The sequence below is a fragment of the Apium graveolens genome, unplaced genomic scaffold (assembly GCF_009905375.1).
Source record: "Apium graveolens cultivar Ventura unplaced genomic scaffold, ASM990537v1 ctg3383, whole genome shotgun sequence".
NCBI classification, from domain to species: domain Eukaryota; kingdom Viridiplantae; phylum Streptophyta; class Magnoliopsida; order Apiales; family Apiaceae; genus Apium; species Apium graveolens.
This window is the reverse complement of record NW_027418079.1, coordinates 18,540-39,826: the sequence shown is the minus strand read 5'-3', so window position 1 is coordinate 39,826 and position 21,287 is coordinate 18,540. Positions and strand designations below refer to the sequence as shown.

At 35.4% G+C, this 21,287-nt stretch overlaps 1 protein-coding gene across 1 annotated transcript; it reads right to left on the bottom strand.

Moving 5' to 3' along the window:
* Positions 1 to 5,330: 5,330 nt before the first annotated feature.
* LOC141701124 (FBD-associated F-box protein At2g26860-like) lies at positions 5,331 to 6,227 on the bottom strand. The gene is made up of 3 exons (XM_074504764.1): positions 5,895 to 6,227; positions 5,551 to 5,658; positions 5,331 to 5,444 (listed from the first exon to the last, which is right to left on the bottom strand). Exons 1-3 carry the CDS (start codon positions 6,225 to 6,227, stop codon positions 5,331 to 5,333), a joined length of 555 nt encoding a protein of 184 aa, XP_074360865.1.
* Between the last annotated feature and the right edge of the window lie 15,060 nt (positions 6,228 to 21,287).

Genomic DNA, 21,287 nt, shown 5'->3' with positions numbered 1-21,287 from the left:
TGTTCAACCTAAGTTAGCTGAAGCTTTAGGAATTTAAGGAGGTGCTAAGTTGGATCAAATCTAAATTTTGGGGGTCTGTTGAGCTGGAGTCAGACAGTCTGGTGACTGTCAAGGCCATTCGGAGTAAAATCATAATGTCTTCACCTTTTGGTTTAATAGTAAAAGGCTGAAGAGTTCTATTGCTAGAGTTAAACAAAGTTTCTTTGTGTTTATTCGACGGTCTGCTAACATGGCTGCCCATTTCTTGGCAAACTTGAGGTTTTAAGGGAAGGCCCTGATAGGATCATATATTTAACACTCCCCCTCACTCGAAAGCCCATTTATGGGTCGAAGAGTGGAACACCGGTGCCCATCTTTGGGGCATTAATTACCTTTAGTGTCCACATTAAATTATGAGAATGTTGGGGGTTGCTGGGAATCAAACCTTAGTTCTCCCGACAGCCTAAGCTCTGACACCACATTCCCCCTCACTCGAAAGCCCAGTAATGGGTCTAAAAGTAGAACACTGGTGCCCATCTTTGGGTCATTAATTTCCTTTAGTGTCCATATTAAAATATGAAAATGTTGGGGGTGGCTGGGAATCGAACCTTAGAGGAGCTTCCATAAAATTCTATAAATCACGAAGAAGGGGGAACTCAAGAAAATCAAAGTGAAGAGAGTGATGAAGAAGATGAAGGCGGTCGAGAGGCAGAGCATCAAGAACTGAGAAAATCCATAAGGTTACATAAACAGCCTGCCTGGATGAGTGATTTTGTGATAACCCAAAAGCACAGAGCCTTGAGTGCAACTGCAATCACCTCGCAACAAGTCAGCCCTGATTTCAAATGCTTCTTAGCAGCTATAATCCATCAAAGTGATCCAGTACATTTTCAGCAAGCTGTCAAACGAACACATTAGATTAAAGCCATGAATGAAGAACTGGACGCATTGGAGAAGAACAACACATGGGAAGTAATAGTCTTACCTCCCAACAAAAAGGCAATAGGCAACAAATGGATTTTTAAAATCAAGTTCAAGGAAGATGGGTCAATAGACAAGTATAAGGCTCTCTTGGTGATACTGGGCTACAAGCATAAATATGGAGTTAATTATGTTGAAACTTTCACGCCGGTAGCAAAAATGACAATTGTGCGTGCTGTTTTGAATGTGGTTGCGATGAAGGACTGGTTTGGCCATTAACTGGATGTATCTAATGCTTTTCTAAATAGGGAATTAAAGGAGACTGTATACATGACCACGTCGTATGGATATCAAGGTTATGGAAGCAGAATCAGTGAAGCTGGGATGTCTGAGATGAGTCAAGAAACTCAACTTGTATGCAGGTTAATAAAGGCTCTCTATGGATTGCATCAGGCCTCAAGGAGGTGGAATTATAAGTTGTCTATGATATTGCAGTCTATTGGGTTCAAACATTCATAAGCTGATTACAGTTTGTACTCAAAGGTGTCCAAGAAATCCATTACTTTGGTGTTAATCTATGTGGATGATTTGTTGATATCAGGAAATTGCATGAATTCAATCAGTGACCTGAAGAAAGTTTTCTCGAATCATTTCAAATTAAAGACATGGGGCCTGTGAGCTAATTTTTAGGCTTGGAGTTAGAAAAAAGTAAAGATGGGTTCTTTATCTCTCAAAGAAAGTATGTGATAAACTTACTCAAGGAGTTTGGCATGACCAACTAGAGCCCATTAAAGCTCCCAATGGATTCTCATATGACCATTATAGCAGATAAAGGAGAGCTACTATCAAACCCACAAGGGTATCAAAAGCTCCTTGGGAAAACAATTGACTTGACACTGACACGACCTGATCTCTCTTTCCCGGTATATAACCTGGCATAATATATGTAGAAGCCCACAACGGTGCACATGCAAGCAGCAAAACGAATTTTGAGGTACTTGCTCAATAACCCGGAACAAGGGATCCTCCTGGCTTCTTCATTAACTGCCCAGCTCACTGCATATTGTGATAGTGACTGGGCTAGCTATCCCAACACCAGAAAATTAACTTTTGGCTATTGTGTGTTGGTGGGAACTTCTCCTATCTCGTGGAAGACCAAAAAGTAGTGTATAGTTGCTCGCTCAACAACGGAGGTAGAGTATAGAGCCATGGAATTGACCTGTTGTGAAGTGACTTAGCTCAGCAGCTTATTGAAGGATATGGGATTATTATACTTATATCCAACAATCATTAAAAGTGATAATCAAGTGGCATTGTCCATTGAAGCGAACCCGGTCCTCCGTGAACGAACCAAACATATTGAAATCGACTACCATTTTATTAGAGACAAAATCAGTGAAGGCGTGATTGCAACAACTCATATTCCATCTCATCTTCAACTTGCAGACGTTCTCACAAAGCCTCTCCCAGTGAAGTGACATAATTTCCTTCTCCTCAAGATTGGATTCTCGGCTTTAACCTCCACTCCGCTTGAGGGGGAATATTGAAGTTATTATTAGTTAATCCTGTTTAGTTTCAATAAAGGGGTAATGTAATATGCATCATAGAAGTGTGTATTACTGTTGATGTATCTGTCTTAGTATAATGTTAGGACCATGTCTTTGTCTTACTGGTAGTAGTGTCCAAGTATCTACAATTGTTCTGATATATGATATTATAGTCTTTTCATTTCTAGTTTGTTAGTAGTACTATGAGAGACTAAAAGGACCTGGTATGCAGGTTTATGGACTCAATGTGTTTATTACATTATTGAGTGATATACAGTTTGGCACATTCTCTCATCCTATATTTTTATTGTTACCACTGCATAATGTTCAAATGTCTTTACAAAGGAGTCGTGTTCATTCTCAGACCGAATTATTAATAGCAGTAATCTTCCTGTTAAATTTAAGAATGTATTGCTGGCTCATATAAGTTGAGTAATAAAATTGCTTTTTTTGTCAAAAAAATAATAATATTACATGTACTTTAAAAATTTTGGCCCTTAACATTTTTTGCCCAGGAAGTGAGGTTTTCTTCCATCATTCATGTCCTATACAATCTAAGGTGGAAATAAGCTCATTATTGTTTAAAGATATAAACGTAGACGCAAAATTTCGGACGGTTATGGATAAATTCTGAAATACTGATTGTGTTTTATCCCAGCACCAATTTCGGAGTTCGTTAAATTGAGGACCTATTGTGCAGCTAATCAATCCCATTAATATGAATATTTTTTTATTAACGAAAACAAAAAAATAAGATTCAAACAGGCAATATAATTAGGTCCAATATAGTAAATTAAATTAAAAAAAAAACTAAATTATAATTAGTGAACATATGGGTATTGGCAATTTTTTATAACAATTCAAAAAAAAACATAAAATACCACAATTCTGAATAATGCCCTTTATATCAAATAAAGAAGCACATTTCTTATTTCATTGTGCGAAAGATACTTCTAATTTATATTTTTATTAATTTAGGAAATTAAATTTGGTTTTTAAATTATTTTTAAAAATGTATCTTTAATACACATTAATGCTTAAAACACACTTGTATTTTTTACCGCTAAAAAGTATTTGTTAAAAGTTTGATTGGCTCGATAAAAAAGAATGGCCCAATGAGAAAGAAAGGCACTGATCCAATTCCCATTCTTTGATTAAAGCATAGATAATTTACATTTCTAACATAATATAAAAAGGAAAATGCTATTTTCAGAGCTGATTTTTGTTAATAGTAAAAAGTACATTAAAGCCATTATTATTAATAATAATATTTTGGACCTTTTCCAATTACATCAATCATGTATTTTAAGATATAATCAAAAATAAATTTGTAATGCCTCAATCCTAAAATTGATCATCAATTGTAAAAAAAATAAAAAGTATTACACAAGAATAATATTTAATCACGAACCCAAAAAGGAAAATATGATCAGGTCTAAGATAATAAAATAAAGATTTGTTTCAAGAATATGTATTAATTATTATTACTAGACACCCTTTTCTTTTTTGTGAGGTAAATAGTCAATATAAAATAAATACAAGGGAATATACATTGAATGTAGACAATTTTTTGCAGAAATGGTAAATAATCGATAAGAAAGTCTGCATAAATCACCAAGACGCCGAACAGACTCACTACTTAAATCTTTGGGTCCTCTTTCATCGAGACATACCATCATTTGTTTTGTTCATCGTTTCTAGTAAGTTCAAATCCCTCATCTCAAATCAAATTTATTTTTCTTGATTTATGAAAAAAATGGCAAAGAAATCAAAGGTTTCTGAAAAAGATCGAATTAGCGCTTTGCCTGATTCACTACTCCTCATAATTCTGTCATTGCTTCCAACTGAACAAACAATGCGTACTAGTATTTTATTCAAAAGGTGGCGACCACTCTGCATGTCACTCCCAAATCTTGTTTTTACCATCGAAATCGTAACGAATCCCCAATAAATTTTGCCAACTTTGTTTATCATTTTTAATGCATCGGCCGAATGATTTGAAATCGAGAAATTTGGTTTACATTATGGCAGAGATACCTATTTGGACCGTGTTGATGACCGGATACTCAATGTGCTTGAATTTTATGTAAAAGAGATAGACCTTTGGTTCAGGTTCAGAGAAATGTTCGTATTGATGGATGAAGTGTTCTTGTGTACCGGTCTTGAAAAGCTTCAACTAAGTCGTAAAATAGTAGTTGATCATATTCCTGAGGATGTTAAGTTTTCGAGCCTTCGGGTTCTTAAATTCGATAAAATTACGTGTTCGAGCTATGAGTCAGTTGGTGAGCTTTTGATCAAGTGTCCGGTGCTTGAAGAATTATTTATTTTGGGTTGCAAATGGCATAGCGGATGTTGTCTGAGTATTAGTGGATCTGAATTAAAGAAGTTTAAAATGGTTTCTTATTCGCCAATTGATGAAGAATTTTCTATTGAGATTTTAATTGATACACCAGGATTAGAAACTCTCTCACCTAAGTCTTTCGCATCCGATGATATCTTAATCAAGAAGAATTTGCCGTTCCTAACAAGCACTCGTCTCAATATCGATCAGATAGTAGAAGGAGTTGCACCGAGTAGTGTGTTTGGTGATTCCGTGTTGGGGCTGCTTAAAAAGATTACTCATGTCAAATATTTAAAATTAGGAGGTAAAACTGTCGAGGTAAGTGTTTTGCCTAAATCTTAACATATATATATATATAAGAACTAATAATTTTCGTATCTGCCATGAATTTGTATAACTATCATGTTTTGTCTTCTCTTTTTATGAAGGCCCTCAATCGCAAATATGATTCTGATTTTAGCACAATTCATAAGGGCTTTCCTCCATTCCATAACTTGACCGAGTTGAGTCTTAGTGTTGATGAAGCACATTGTGAACAAACTTTACTGTCCACAATATGCTTCATCAACACTAATACTCAACTCCATCAAGTTATGGAATAGTGGAAAGCCATTATGAACTGTGTTAAAATCAGAATCATATGAGCGATTGAGGGCCTTCATAAAAAGAAAAGATAAAACATGAAAGTCATATAAATTCACAGCAAAGATGAAAATTATTAGTTTATATATATATATGTTAAAATTTAGGCAAAACTCTTACCTCGATAGTTTCACCTTCTGAACTTAAAGATTTGACGTGAGTAATCTTTTTTAGCAGGCCAAACGTGCAATCATCAAACACACTGCTGGGTGCAATTTCTTCTACAATCTGTTCGATATCAATATGAGCCATTGTTAGGAACGAAAAATTCTTCTTGATTAAGATATCATAGGATGAGAAAGAATCAAGTATGAGAGTTTCCAATCCTAGTGTCTCAATTGAAATTTCAAGAGTAGATTTTTCATCAATTCGCGAATAAGAACCCAATGAAAACTTCTTAATGCAAATCCACTAATACTCAGACAACATCTGCTAAGCCATTTACAACCCGAAATATATAATACTTCAAGCACCGGACAGTTGACCCAAAGCTCACCGACTGACTCATAGCTCGAAAACGTAATTTCATCGAATTTAAGAAACCGAAGGCTCGAAAACTTAACATTCTCAGGAATATCAACTAATATTTTACCACTTAGTTCAAGCTTTTCAAGGCAGGTGCACAAGAATACTTCATCCATCAATACGAACATTTCTCTGAACCTGAACCAAAGGTCTATCTCTTTTACATCAAATTCAAGTACATTCAGTATCCAGTCACCAACACGTTCCAAATAGTAATCTCCAACACAATATAAACCAAATTTCTTGATTTTCAAATCATTCGGTCTGTGCATTAAAATCGATCAACAAAGTAGCGAAATTTATTGCAGAATCCCTATGATTTCGATGGTAAAAAACAAGATTTGGGAGTGAAATGCAGAGTGGCCGCAAACTTTTGGATAAAATACTAGTATGCACTGCTTGTTCAGTTGGAAGCAATGAAAGGATTATAAGTAGTAGTGCATCAAGAAAATCGCTGATTCAATCTTTTTCAGAAATGTTTGATTTCTTTGTCATTTTTTCTTCAAAAATCAAGAAAAATTGAAATTTGATTGGAGATGAGGGATTTGAACTCGCTAGAAACGATGAGAATAAAACAAAGTAGTGGTGGTATGTGTGAGTGAAAGAGGAACAAAAGATTTAAGTAATGAGTCTGTCTACGCGTCTTGGTGATTTAAGCAGACTTTCTTGTCGGTTCTATACCGATTCTGCAAAATTGTTATCTACATTCAATGTATATCCTCTTGTATTTAGGGGTGTTTTCAATAAAGATTTCAAAAGATTTTTTTGGGATTTTTAAAATCAAGAGGTATTCATTTGGATTTTATTTTTTAAAAAAATATAATAGTATTCAATAGAGATTAACAAAAGTCTTTTAAAATCTGAGTATATTCAATTTAGATTTTAAAAAGTTTACTGAAATCTGGCGGTGATCAATTTGGATTTTTAGAAGTCCATCAAAATATGACGGTATTCAAAAATTCGTGGATTTTTTTTAATTGAAAAAGTGGTGGATTTTGATGGATTGCTAGTTAATTTTTAATCTTTTAAAATCAATGAGATTTCGAAGGATTTCCGGAAAACTTAATAAAATCAGCAAGACTCTATAAGATTTTTCCATCAACTCCGCCAAAATCCACGGACAATTAAAATCAATGAAAATCTTTTAAAATCCATGGATTTTAAAGTTTTGAAAGTTACCTGGGGATTGGTCTGTCTCTGCTGTTGTTGGCCAGGTGAACTGTTTGTTGGGCCAATATTTGAAGAATCTGGGCTATTGCTGGGGTCCATGGGTCCTGGGTTCACATTCTGGTTTGTATCATCTTGGTTGTTATTGTTGGTTTCTTCATTCTGGGTGTTGGTGCGGGTATATCTTCTGGGAGGCATTTTCTGTAAAGAATCAATCAATTTATTTAGCTTTTGAATCAAATCTTTGTATAAAAGAAAAGTTTTATAAAATAGGAATATCTCTTTTGAAAACAGTTGTAACTAAGTAAATTGCAATGCTTCTTTACAGAATATAAACAGTTATGGAAAACAGGGGTACATGGTATCACAGGGTATACTGGTGCAATAAATGAGGTAAAGTAAAACAGGTGCAATAAAGTAAATGACAGTGTTTGAAAGAAAAAAGGTACTGATATATAGATCAAAAGTTTTAGGTAGTACAAGCGTAAAGACGCTTCGAAAGTAAAAGCAAAAAGGGTACAACCACCTACTCACTAGTTAGCATCGCTAGTCTATAAATACAACTCAAAAGTCTACTGATACACACTACACACTACTGTACATACTACATAATCATAACAACACTGCTCAGCACCTCCATCTCAGAATCTTCTAACTCATGGAAAATTGGACCTCCTATCTCCTCAAGCTCCTCTAGAACCCACTTAGCCCACTCCACTAGGAAATCAGGGGTGATGTCCTCATGTGTAGCCTCAGCAATCCTCACAGCAGCTGCTCTACGACGCCTGGAGCCTCTCCCTAAGTCGCCCTCACCACTCCCCCATCTCTCCGGCATGAGGCCACCTGTCAGAGGACCCCCACCTGCTGATTCAGGCTTTACTAGTCATCAGTCACAGGAGTACCTTTCCAGTTCTCTTCCTATCCTGTCCCATATCATCAGTTTGAGGCTTGCCTTATGGAGCAGCGATTCCTACAGGGTCAGATCCAGGAGTTATTGCATATCATGCATACCAGAGAGATGGGGAGTGGTGAGAGGCGACTTAGGGAGAGGCTCCAGGCGTTTCGTAGAGCAGCTGCTGTGAGGATTGCTGAGGCTACACATGAGGACATCACCCCTGATTTCCTAGTGGAGTGGGCTAAGTGGGTTCTAGAGGAGCTTGAGGAGATAGGAGGTCCAAATTTTCCATGAGTTAGAGATTCTGAGATGGAGGGTGCTGAGCAGTGTTGTTATGATTATGTAGTATGTACAGTAGTGTGTAGTGTGTATCAGTAGACTTTTGAGTTGTATTTATAGACTAGCGATGCTAACTAGTGAGTAGGTGGTTGTACCCTTTTTGCTTTTACTTTCGAAGCGTCTTTACGCTTGTACTACCTAAAACTTTGATCTATATATCAGTACCTTTTTTCCTTTCAAACACTGTCATTTACTTTATGCACCTGTTTTACTTTACCTCATTTATTGCACCAGTATACCCTGTGATACCATGTACCCTGTTTTCCATAACTGTTTATATTCTGTAAAGAAGCATGCAATTTACTTAGTTACAACTGTTTTCAAAAAGAGATATTCCTATTTTATAAAACTTTTCTTTTATACAAAGATTTGATTCAAAGCTAAATAAATTGATTGATTCTTTACAGAAAATGCCTCCCAAGAAGATATACCCGCACCAACACCCAGAATGAAGAAACCAACAATAACAACCAAGATGATACAAACCAGAATGTGAACCCAGGACCCATGGACCCAGCAATAGCCCAGATTCTTCAAATATTGGCCCCAACAAACAGTTCACCTGGCACACAACAGCAGAGACAGACCAATCCCCAGGTAACTTCAAAACTTTAAAATCCATGGATTTTAAAAGATTTTCATTGATTTTAATTGTCCGTGGATTTTGGCGGAGTTGATGGAAAAATCTTATAGAGTCTTGCTGATTTTATTAAGTTTTCCGGAAATCCTTCGAAATCTCATTGATTTTAAAAGATTAAAAATTAACTAGCAAATCCATCAAAATCCACCACTTTTCAATTAAAAAAAATCCACGATTTTTGAATACCGTCATATTTTGATGGACTTCTAAAAATCCAAATTGATCACCGCCAGATTTCAGTAAACTTTTTAAAATCTAAATTGAATATACTCAGATTTTAAAAGACTTTTGTTAATCTCTATTGAATACTATTATATTTTTTTAAAAAATAAATCCAAATGAATACCTCTTGATTTTAAAAAATCCCAAAAAAATCTTTTGAAATCTTTATTGAAAACACCCCTAAATACAAGAGGATATACATTGAATGTAGATAACAATTTTGCAGAATCGGTATAGAACCGACAAGAAAGTCTGCTTAAATCACCAAGACGCGTAGACAGACTCATTACTTAAATCTTTTGTTCCTCTTTCACTCACACATACCACCACTACTTGTTTTATTCTCATCGTTTCTAGCGAGTTCAAATCCCTCATCTCCAATCAAATTTCAATTTTTCTTGATTTTTGAAGAAAAAATGACAAAGAAATCAAACATTTCTGAAAAAGATTGAATCAGCGATTTTCTTGATGCACTACTACTTATAATCCTTTCATTGCTTCCAACTGAACAAGCAGTGCATACTAGTATTTTATCCAAAAGTTTGCGGCCACTCTGCATTTCACTCCCAAATCTTGTTTTTTTACCATCGAAATCATAGGGATTCTGCAATAAATTCGCTAACTTTGTTGATCGATTTAATGCACAGACCGAATGATTTGAAAATCAAGAAATTTGGTTTATATTGTGTTGGAGATTACTATTTGAACGTGTTGGTGACTGGATACTGAATGTACTTGAATTTGATGTAAAAGAGATAGACCTTTGGTTCAGGTTCAGAGAAATGTTCGTATTGATGGATGAAGTATTCTTGTGCACCTGCCTTGAAAAGCTTGAACTAAGTGGTAAAATATTAGTTGATATTCCTGAGAATGTTAAGTTTTCGAGCCTTCGGTTTCTTAAATTCGATGAAATTACGTTTTCGAGCTATGAGTCAGTCGGTGAGCTTTGGGTCAACTGTCCGGTGCTTGAAGTATTATATATTTCGGGTTGTAAATGGCTTAGCAGATGTTGTCTGAGTATTAGTGGATTTGCATTAAGAAGTTTTCATTGGGTTCTTATTCGCGAATTGATGAAAAATCTACTCTTGAAATTTCAATTGAGACACTAGGATTGGAAACTCTCATACTTGATTCTTTCTCATCCTATGATATCTTAATCAAGAAGAATTTTTCGTTCCTAACAATGGCTCATATTGATATCGAAACAGATTGTAGAAGAAATTGCACCCAGCAGTGTGTTTGATGATTGCAACGTTTGGCCTGCTAAAAAAGATTACTCACGTCAAATCTTTAAGTTCAGAAGGTGAAACTATCGAGGTAAGAGTTTTGCCTAATTTAACATATATATATATAAACTAATAATTTTCATCTTTGCTGTGAATTATATGACTTTCATGTTTTATCTTTTCTTTTTATGAAGGCCCTCAATCGCTCATATGATTCTGATTTTAACACAGTTCATAATGGCTTTCCACTATTCCATAACTTGATGGAGTTGAGTATTAGTGTGATGAAGCATATTGTGGACAGTAAAGTTTGTTCACAATGTGCTTCATCAACACTAAGACTCAACTCGGTCAAGTTATGGAATGGAGGAAAGCCCTTATGAATTGTGCTAAAATCAGAATCATATTTGCGATTGAGGGCCTTCATAAAAAGAGAAGACAAACATGATAGTTATACAAATTCATGGCAGATACGAAAATTATTAGTTCTTATATATATATATATGTTAAGATTAGGCAAACACTTACCTCGACAGTTTACCTCCTAATTTTAAATATTTGACATGAGTAATCTTTTTAAGCAGCCCCAACACGGAATCACCAAACACACTACTCGGTGCAACTCCTTCTACTATCTGATCGATATTGAGACGAGTGCTTGTTAGGAACGGCAAATTCTTCTTGATTAAGATATCATCGGATGCGAAAGACTAGGTGAGAGAGTTTCTAATCCTGGTGTATCAATTAAAATCTCAATAGAAAATTCTTCATCAATTGGCGAATAAGAAACCATTTTAAACTTCTTTAATTCAGATCCACTAATACTCAGACAACATCCGCTATGCCATTTGCAACCCAAAATAAATAATTCTTCAAGCACCGGACACTTGATCAAAAGCTCACCAACTGACTCATAGCTCGAACACGTAATTTATCGAATTTAAGAACCCGAAGGCTCGAAAACTTAACATCCTCAGGAATATGATCAACTACTATTTTACGACTTAGTTGAAGCTTTTCAAGACCGGTACACAAGAACACTTCATCCATCAATACGAACATTTCTCTGAACCTGAACCAAAGGTCTATCTCTTTTACATAAAATTCAAGCACATTGAGTATCCGGTCATCAACACGGTCCAAATAGGTATCTCTGCCATAATGTAAACCAATTTCTCGATTTTCAAATCATTCGGCCGATGCATTAAAAATGATAAACAAAGTTGGCAAAATTTATTGGGGATTCGTTACGATTTCGATGGTAAAAACAAGATTTGGGAGTGAATGCAGAGTGGTCGCCACCTTTGAATAAAATACTAGTACGCATTGTTTGTTCAGTTGGAAGCAATGACAGAATTATGAGGAGTAGTGAATCAGGCAAAGCGCTAATTCGATCTTTTCAGAAACCTTTGATTTCTTTGCCATTTTTTCATAAATCAAGAAAAATAAAATTTGATTTGAGATGAGGGATTTGAACTTACTAGAAACGATGAACAAAACAAATGATGGTATGTCTCGATGAAAGAGGACCCAAAGATTTAAGTAGTGAGTCTGTTCGGCGTCTTGGTGATTTATGCAGACTTTCTTATCGATTATTTACCATTTCTGCAAAAAATTGTCTACATTCAATGTATATTCCCTTGTATTTATTTTATATTGACTATTTACCTCACAAAAAAGAAAAGGGTGTCTAGTAATAATAATTAATACATATTCTTGAAACAAATCTTTATTTTATTATCTTAGACCTGATCATATTTTCCTTTTTGGGTTCGTGATTAAATATTATTCTTGTGTAATACTTTTTATTTTTTTACAATTGATGATCAATTTTAGGATTGAGGCATTACAAATTTATTTTTGATTATATCTTAAAATACATGATTGATGTAATTGGAAAAGGTCCAAAATATTATTATTAATAATAATGGCTTTAATGTACTTTTTACTATTAACAAAAATCAGCTCTGAAAATAGCATTTTCCTTTTTATATTATGTTAGAAATGTAAATTATCTATGCTTTAATCAAAGAATGGGAATTGGATCAGTGCCTTTCTTTCTCATTGGGCCATTCTTTTTTATCGAGCCAATCAAACTTTTAACAAATACTTTTTAGCGGTAAAAAATACAAGTGTGTTTTAAGCATAATGTGTATTAAAGATACATTTTTAAAAATAATTTAAAAACCAAATTTAATTTCCTAAATTAATAAAAATATAAATTAGAAGTATCTTTCGCACAATGAAATAAGAAATGTGCTTCTTTATTTGAATATAAAGGGCATTATTCAGAATTGTGGTATTTTATGTTTTTTTTTGAATTGTTATAAAAAATTGCCAATACCCTATGTTCACTAATTATAATTTAGTTTTTTTTTTAATTTAATTTACTATATTGGACCTAATTATATTGCCTGTTTGAATCTATTTTTTTGTTTTCGTTAATAAAAAATATTCATATTAATGGGATTGATTAGCTGCACAATAGGTCCTCAATTTAACGAACTCCGAAATTGGTGCTGGGATAAAACACAATCAGTATTTCAGAATTTATCCATAACCGTCCGAAATTTTGCGTCTACGTTTATATCTTTAAACAATTAATGAGCTTATTTCCACCTTAGATTGTATAGGACATGAATGATGGAAGAAAACCTCACTTCCTGGCAAAAAATGTTAAGGCCAAAATTTTTAAAGACATGTAATATTATTATTTTTTTGACAAAAAAAGCAATTTTATTACTCAACTTATATGCCAGCAATACATTCTTAAATTTAACAGGAAGATTACTGCTATTAATAATTCGGTCTGAAATGAACACGACTCCTTTGTAAAGACATTTGAACATTATGCATGGTAACAATAAAAATATAGGATGAGAGAATGTGCCAAACTGTATATCACTCAATAATGTAATAAACACATTGAGTCCATAAACCTGCATACCAGGTCCTTTTAGTCTCTCATAGTACTACTAACAAACTAGAAATGAAAAGACTATAATCATATATCAGAACAGTTGTAGATACTTGGACACTACTACCAGTAAGACAAAGACATGGTCCTAACATTATACTAAGACAGACATCAACAGTAATACACACTTCTATGATGCATATTACATTACCCTTTATTGAAACTAAACAGGATTAACTAATAATAACTTCAATATTCCCCCTCAAGCGGAGTGGAGGTTAAGCCGAGAATCCAATCTTGAGGAGAAGGAAATTATGTCACTTCACTGGGAGAGGCTTTGTGAGAACGTCTGCAAGTTGAAGATGAGATGGAATGAGTTGTTGCAATCACGCCTTCACTGATTTTGTCTCTAATAAAATGGTAGTCGATTTCAATATGTTTGGTTCGTTCACGGAGGACCGGTTCGCTTCAATGGACAATGCCACTTGATTATCACTTTTAATGATTGTTGGATATAAGTATAATAATCCCATATCCTTCAATAAGCTGTGAGCTAAGTCACTTCACAACAGGTCAATTCCATGGCTCTATACTCTACCTCCGTTGTTGAGCGAGCAACTACTACTTTTTGGTCTTCCACGAGATAGGAGAAGTTCCCACCAACACACAATAGCCAAAAGTTAATTTTCTGGTGTTGGGATAGCTAGCCCAGTCACTATCACAATATGCAGTGAGCTGGGCAGTTAATGAAGACCAGGAGGATCCCTTGTTCCGGGTTATTGAGCAAGTACCTCAAAATTCGTTTTGCTGCTTGCATGTGCACCGTTGTGGGCTTCTACATATATGCCAGGTTATACCGGGAAAGAGAGATCAGGTCGTGTCAGTGTCAAGTCAATTGTTTTCCCAAGGAGCTTTTGATACCCTTGTGGGTTTGATAGTAGCTCTCCTTTATCTGCTATAATGGTCATATGAGAATCCATTGGTAGCTTTAATGGGCTCTAGTTGGTCATGCCAAACTCCTTGAGTAAGTTTATCACATACTTTCTTTGAGAGATAAAGAACCCATCTTTACTTTTTCTAACTCCAAGCCTAAAAATTAGCTCACAGGCCCCATGTCTTTAATTTGAAATGATTCGAGAAAACTTTCTTCAGGTCACTGATTGAATTCATGCAATTTCCTGATATCAACAAATCATCCACATAGATTAACACCAAAGTAATGGATTTCTTGGACACCTTTGAGTACAAACTGTAATCAGCTTATGAATGTTTGAACCCAATAGACTGCAATATCATAGACAACTTATAATTCCACCTCCTTGAGGCCTGATGCAATCCATAGAGCCTTTATTAACCTGCATACAAGTTGAGTTTCTTACTCATCTCAGACATCCCAGCTTCACTGATTCTGCTTCCATAACCTTGATATCCATACGACGTGGTCATGTATACATCTCCTTTAATTCCCTATTTAGAAAAGCATTAGATACATCCAGTTAATGGCCAAACCAGTCCTTCATCGCAACCACATTCAAAACACACCGCACAATTGTCATTTTTGCTACCGGCGTGAAAGTTTCAACATAATTAACTCCATATTTATGCTTGTAGCCCAGTATCACCAAGAGCCTTATACTTGTCTATTGACCCATCTTCCTTGAACTTGATTTTAAAAATCCATTTGTTGCCTATTGCCTTTTTGTTGGGAGGTAAGACTATTACTTCCCATGTGTTTGTTCTTCTCCAATGCGTCCAGTTCTTCATTCATGGCTTTAATCTAATGTGTTCGTTTGACAGCTTGCTGAAAATGTACTGGATCACTTTGATGGATTATAGCTGCTAAGAAGCATTTGAAATCAGGGCTGACTTGTTGCGAGGTGATTGCAGTTGCACTCAAGGCTCTGTGCTTTTGGGTTATCACAAAATCACTCATCCAGGCAGGCTGTTTATGTAACCTTATGGATTTTCTCAGTTCTTGATGCTCTGCCTCTCGACCGCCTTCATCTTCTTCATCACTCTCTTCACTTTGATTTTCTTGAGTTCCCCCTTCTTCGTGATTTATAGAATTTTATGGAAGCTCCTCTAAGGTTCGATTCCCAGCCACCCCCAACATTTTCATATTTTAATATGGACACTAAAGGAAATTAATGACCCAAAGATGGGCACCAGTGTTCTACTTTTAGACCCATTACTGGGCTTTCGAGTGAGGGGGAATGTGGTGTCAGAGCTTAGGCTGTCGGGAGAACTAAGGTTTGATTCCCAGCAACCCCCAACATTCTCATAATTTAATGTGGACACTAAAGGTAATTAATGCCCCAAAGATGGGCACCGGTGTTCCACTCTTCGACCCATAAATGGGCTTTCGAGTGAGGGGGAGTGTTAAATATATGATCCTATCAGGGCCTTCCCTTAAAACCTCAAGTTTGCCAAGAAATGGGCAGCCATGTTAGCAGACCGTCGAATAAACACAAAGAAACTTTGTTTAACTCTAGCAATAGAACTCTTCAGCCTTTTACTATTAAACCAAAAGGTGAAGACATTATGATTTTACTCCGAATGGCCTTGACAGTCACCAGACTGTCTGACTCCAGCTCAACAGACCCCCAAATTTAGATTTGATCCAACTTAGCACCTCCTTAAATTCCTAAAGCTTCAGCTAACTTAGGTTGAACAACATCATTCATATATACTGATCTAGCTTACACCAGCTCACCCTTCGAGTCCCTTCACTACGAGACCAATTCCACTTGCTGATTATTTTCTAAATGTTGAAGCGTCGACCGTAACCTTGATTATGGCAGTCTGTGGCTTAACCCAAGAAGCAGCTCCATCCTCTATCTTTTTAAACTGACTAGAGCCTTTGTTGAACGACCTTAGGCAAAGTACATGTAATATATTAGTACACTTTTGTTCGTACTTTTATAAAATCTATCTATCTATTATTATTATAAAAGACGGAACATTAAAAGTTTTGGTATGGTACCTGTGTTTTGGTACACATTGAATTTACCTAATTACCCTTATCTATTATATTCTAATTCTAATATAAATAAAAATAATAGACTTAATATATGTCTACATATAAATCTGAGAAACTACATGATATTGTATATTCTAAGTTATAAAATATACAAGTAAATTTTGTATAGAATATAAAGACTTCATATAACGACTCGTACATTTATATATTCATTAAATGTGTAATTATTAAATAACTAAATAATTCAATAAATAAATTATCGGTGTGGGTTCTGTCAGCCGGATATTACTTTGTGATGAGTTATAAGTGATTATTAGTGTTTGAGGTGTACTTGAGTAATTATTTGTGAATGGGGTTGTTTTATTATTATATTTAAAGGTGATTTTATTTAAGATTCATTTTCATAAATACTTGGAGTATCTCTAAAATAATTTTTATGGCTTCATAATTTTATTTATAATTTTTAGGGATTTATAAAATTTAGAAATCAGTATTTTATTGATTATTTACCTTTAAATGACTTTCTGATTATATTTAATTATAAAATCAGTATTTAATTCCAGAATTCTTCAAAAATTACAAAATTCATATTTACTTAGTTTGGAATATTCCAAGAATTTTAAAATTATTTTGGTAATTTTTGGGATTAAATTGACCCGCACATCATTTCGGTTAATTGTCAAATGCGGGTCCGATTTGTTTTTCAAAAATGATTTAAAAATTCTGGAAATTTCATTTTTACTAACCCCTATTATTCCGAGATTTTAAAAATTATTTTTGAGAATTTTCAAGTTGTATTACCCGTTAAATGCTCTTTAAATTCTGGAATTTCGATACACGGGTTCAGAGCTATCGCGATAAGATAATAAAATTAAAAGGGGGCAGGTGCTTAATCGGGTTTAACCCGTTTTTTTCTCCCCTTTTTCCCAATTCATCTCTCCTTCTTCATCCCTCGGTTTCTACTAGCTCGGCTTCTCCTTGTTTTCTGTTTTCTCTCAAATACTTTCGTTTCCTCCCTGACATCCCCTGATTTTTCCGGTTTCCTTCTCCGGTTCTGTCTTTTCGGTAAGTTCTGGTCGGTATTCGATTTTTCGATTGTGAGCTCTGATATGTTCATGCTTGCTCCATATATACGTATATATATACTGATATGTGTGTGTATATGTGTGGGTGGGCGTGTATATGTGTATCCTGTGTTGGGGTCGCCTGTATTTCTTCTGTGGCCATAATTATTTTGCTGTTTTGCCGCCTTTCGCCGGCTGTGGTCAGCTATTTTGTTCTTTTTGTTACTGCTGCGTTCGTGTTGATTGAATGATTCGATTTTATTTAGATTATTTTTTTATACTCGAATGAAATTTTAATGATTTTCGAATATTTATTTTAATAATTCGAGATTTAATTGGTGAAATCTGCGTTGGAAACCCGACTATTACCGGGTACCCGCGAATTTTACCGCCGTCGGCAATGAGCCTCGGCGAGCCGATGGTGGACTGTGATGGCATGGTTCTGAGTCCTACTGTAAATAATAATAAAATACTTTCAAAGCGAAATTAAGGTATTATTATTATAGTCATACCAGTGTTGGGATTGTGAATTGCGCTGATTGTGGATTGTTATTGTCGTGAATTTGGTGGTGGTAATTGACTTGGCTTGACGTCGAAATGTTCGACGAGATAGTCCGATAAATAAAGGAAGTGATGCCCTATTTTCGGAAAATGAAACTTCGGAAATAAAGAAGCGTATCCAATAATTATCAAGACGTCGAGCGAATATATATAAATATATGAACATATGTTTTATACGAAACCTGATTGTATGTTGTGGTGAAATGTTTTGCCAAAACCAATAACCCTAATTTTGTACAATGACGAGTATACGTATTTTCTGAAAATGAAGACCGAACCGATTTTCGGGAACGTGAACCCTAACTTATAATGTGTGTATTACAATAATATGTGTGTTACGAGTTTAGTTTTGCTAACGTACAGGTAGACTGTTAGCGAGGATATGTCAAGTATAATCGAATGTCTAAATTAGGGTATTTGGACTCTGTAGGTTCTAGTCGGAAGGCCCAGGAGTTGGCGTTGGTCTAAAGATAGCCTAGTGGACATTTGACGAGCTCAGTAACGTTCCAATCGAAGGACCTGAGTGTTGAAGTTGAATCCAGGGTGATCTAGTGGTTAGATGATAAAAGCCTGAGCGTTAGAGTCGGCTCAAGGTCAATCGATAATATTTGTAAAGCTCTGCAAGGCAAGTACCCTGACCATATCTTTATGGATCATTAATATATAAATAGTTGTTGATTTAAATTTATGTACTAGAACATAATGGTTTAAGTTATGTATCCCCCGTGTTCAAATTGTTTTGTTAACTTTTGTTTTGGGGGAAAGTAACTTCTAAAAGTACCTATCTCTAAATTTTGAATAAAATGAAAATGTTTTGGAAAGTGTGTTGTGATAGAATTGTTTTGATAAGACATAGGTAAGTGATTTGGAAAACTGGATAAAAATTGATCAGATAATTGGATGAGTGTGCGCAAGGGCCTGTAACGGCCAGGAAGATAGTGTAAGAGGCAAAGTAGTTGCGCACCCTATTATAACCACCAGCTCAGCGTGATAGAGACCTAGCTAGTCTCTGAGTTCCGGAACAAATTTCATAGGATAGCCAAGATAGAGTTGTCCTATAGAGATAGCCTGATTAGCTGTCTCACCATGGATCACCCAATACTTTTATATCTGAATGTGATTTTGAGGTTCCCGTAGCGGAACAAGTGAATTTGAGGTTCCCGTAACGGAACAACTGATTTTATGGTCCCCGTAACGGGACAAATAGTTTTATGGTTCCTGTAATGGAACAGAAGATTTGAAAATGAAAGTAGCATGCTAAAATTAAATCTGGTATTTACACAGCATAATTAATGAGATGTTTTATAGAGCATGCTAGCTATTGATATCTAGTTTTCATCAATTTTATCAATTTTCTGGTTATCACTTGTTTTACTTATTTTCTATAAACGAGTTATGATTTATGTTCCTATAAATATTTAGCATAAACTGTTTTTGATCATTATTCATATAGTGGTGATGTTGAGCTTTTGAATGCTGACCCTTGCAAAATGTTTTATATGAATTACAGATACCTAGGAGATTTTTCCATGGTAGTCAGGGCAGAGTTCCAGTTCCTTCCGTGTCAGGCTCCTCTCAGGTAGTTGTGTCAGACCAGAAATGGTTTGTTGAGTTGCTGTGTAAGATGGTATTGTCAAGGTGGTTGTAATGAATTAGTTTCGTGGTAAATTATAACTAAAGTCATACTTAAACCTGAAAAGATCTTGATAAGAGGGGTCATGATTATGTTTTATCAGTAAAATGAATTATATTATATTGGTTGTTGTGTTGTGGATAACGTCAACTCCTGACCCCAGGGTTGAGGCTGTGACTGTTGGTATCAGAGCTACAGGTTTGAGTCCCTGATTTAGGTTAGGAATAGAGTCAAAGGAGTGCAGGAAGGTTTATATAGATGTGAGTCAGCAACTCAATCAGAGGAGCAAGTCTATGAGTTCAGTCAAGGGTTTCGGAGGTGTAACCCTGATGTCTATTGAGGATTGGATGGAACTGCCCTAGTTTCTAGTAAGTCTCGCTTATATGTAGGTATCACTGGAAATGTCTGGTAGAGGTTTCTAGTTTTCTTTCTCGATAAAGAGTCTGATCGTGAAATTTCAGATGGAATGGTAATACTCAGTGGCTGCCATGATAGCTGAGTCTCATAGTGAATTGGATCAGTACTGTGGTTTATACCTTGAACCCTTATATTTCTTTCCTCTGAGGTCCAATCGGTTATTGGGGCAAACAATACATATAATTTGACTATTTGTCTGTGTGGCAAAGGGTCTGGTGGGATGCCACTGAATTATGTTGTAAACTATATGGTACTAAGACTGGCCATCTTACGTACTTGTATGGTTGCTCCCAGTCATATCCACATCTTCTTCACTTTTCTTTCAGAATGGATTACCTGGATTTTGAAATTTATTTGGCATTCTACGACAATGAATTTTTCGGTAACCTCCATAGTTAGACCATCCTAGTTATAGAAAGTAAATGAAGAGTTACCGTCAGGAGGAGTAAAAGTTCTATATCTGGTTGCTATTTTAGAATCATGGCAGCAGAAAGGATTTGGGATCCATTGGAGAAGGTTGTCGTCTTAGAAAAGTTAATTCAGTGGTGGGCGAGTCAATGGCAAATGATAGGGAACCGCCTTTAGAAGAATGGTTGGTTGAAATTAGGACTAGTATGTCCAGCAGGATTCAGAGTTCCTTAAGTCTGACCTGGTTTGCGAGGTTGCTTTTGGTAGTTGTGGCTGATATAGCCAACCCAGTTTTTTATGTTGGTTAGTATACTTGTTGGTGGTTGGTTGATGGTGATGGATTAATATGGTTGTTGGTTGATTGTTGGTGTTGGCTTGAGTCCGACTGTAGTCAATAATAGAGAGAAATGTGCCCAAGTTTTTAGGGAATACCCTACTTTTAAATATAAACATATACTTTTGTGTGTTATTGATGTTTCTGTTGTACTCCAGTTGATCAATTAAAAGAAGAGTTGGTTAATCTTACCAACTAATGGTCAGTTAGATTGAAGTTAGTTCCAATTAGATTAAGTTAAATTCTTATGTGATTTTCAGATCCGAAAACAAAGAATGTTCAATGTTTCAAATGTGGTCATAAGGGTCATTATGCGTCAGAATATAATCCAGAAATCTAGGAGTTACTTGTTACAATTGTGGGAAGGTTGGGCATATTGCAAGGAGTTGTGGAATGGTTACTCAAGGTACTACATCCCAGGGGCCAACATCCAGCACAGCTAGAGGCAGAACTTCTAGTGACCAAGAGATCGGTAGGACTCGAACGTAGTTGCAGGTGCATTTTCTCTCAACTCCATACCTAATAAAGT

What these genes read in the sequence shown, in the direction of transcription:
- LOC141701124 (XM_074504764.1), bottom strand. Translation starts at nt 6,227, where the DNA reads ATGCACAGACCGAATGATTTGAAAATCAAGAAATTTGGTTTATATTGT. An exon ending in TCAACTGTCCGGTGCTTGAA is followed by an intron (nt 5,659 to 5,894) that starts GTATTATATATT and finishes GATATCGAACAG; the next exon opens with ATTGTAGAAGAAATTGCACC. An exon ending in CAGAAGGTGAAACTATCGAG is followed by an intron (nt 5,445 to 5,550) that starts GTAAGAGTTTTG and finishes CTTTTTATGAAG; the next exon opens with GCCCTCAATCGCTCATATGA.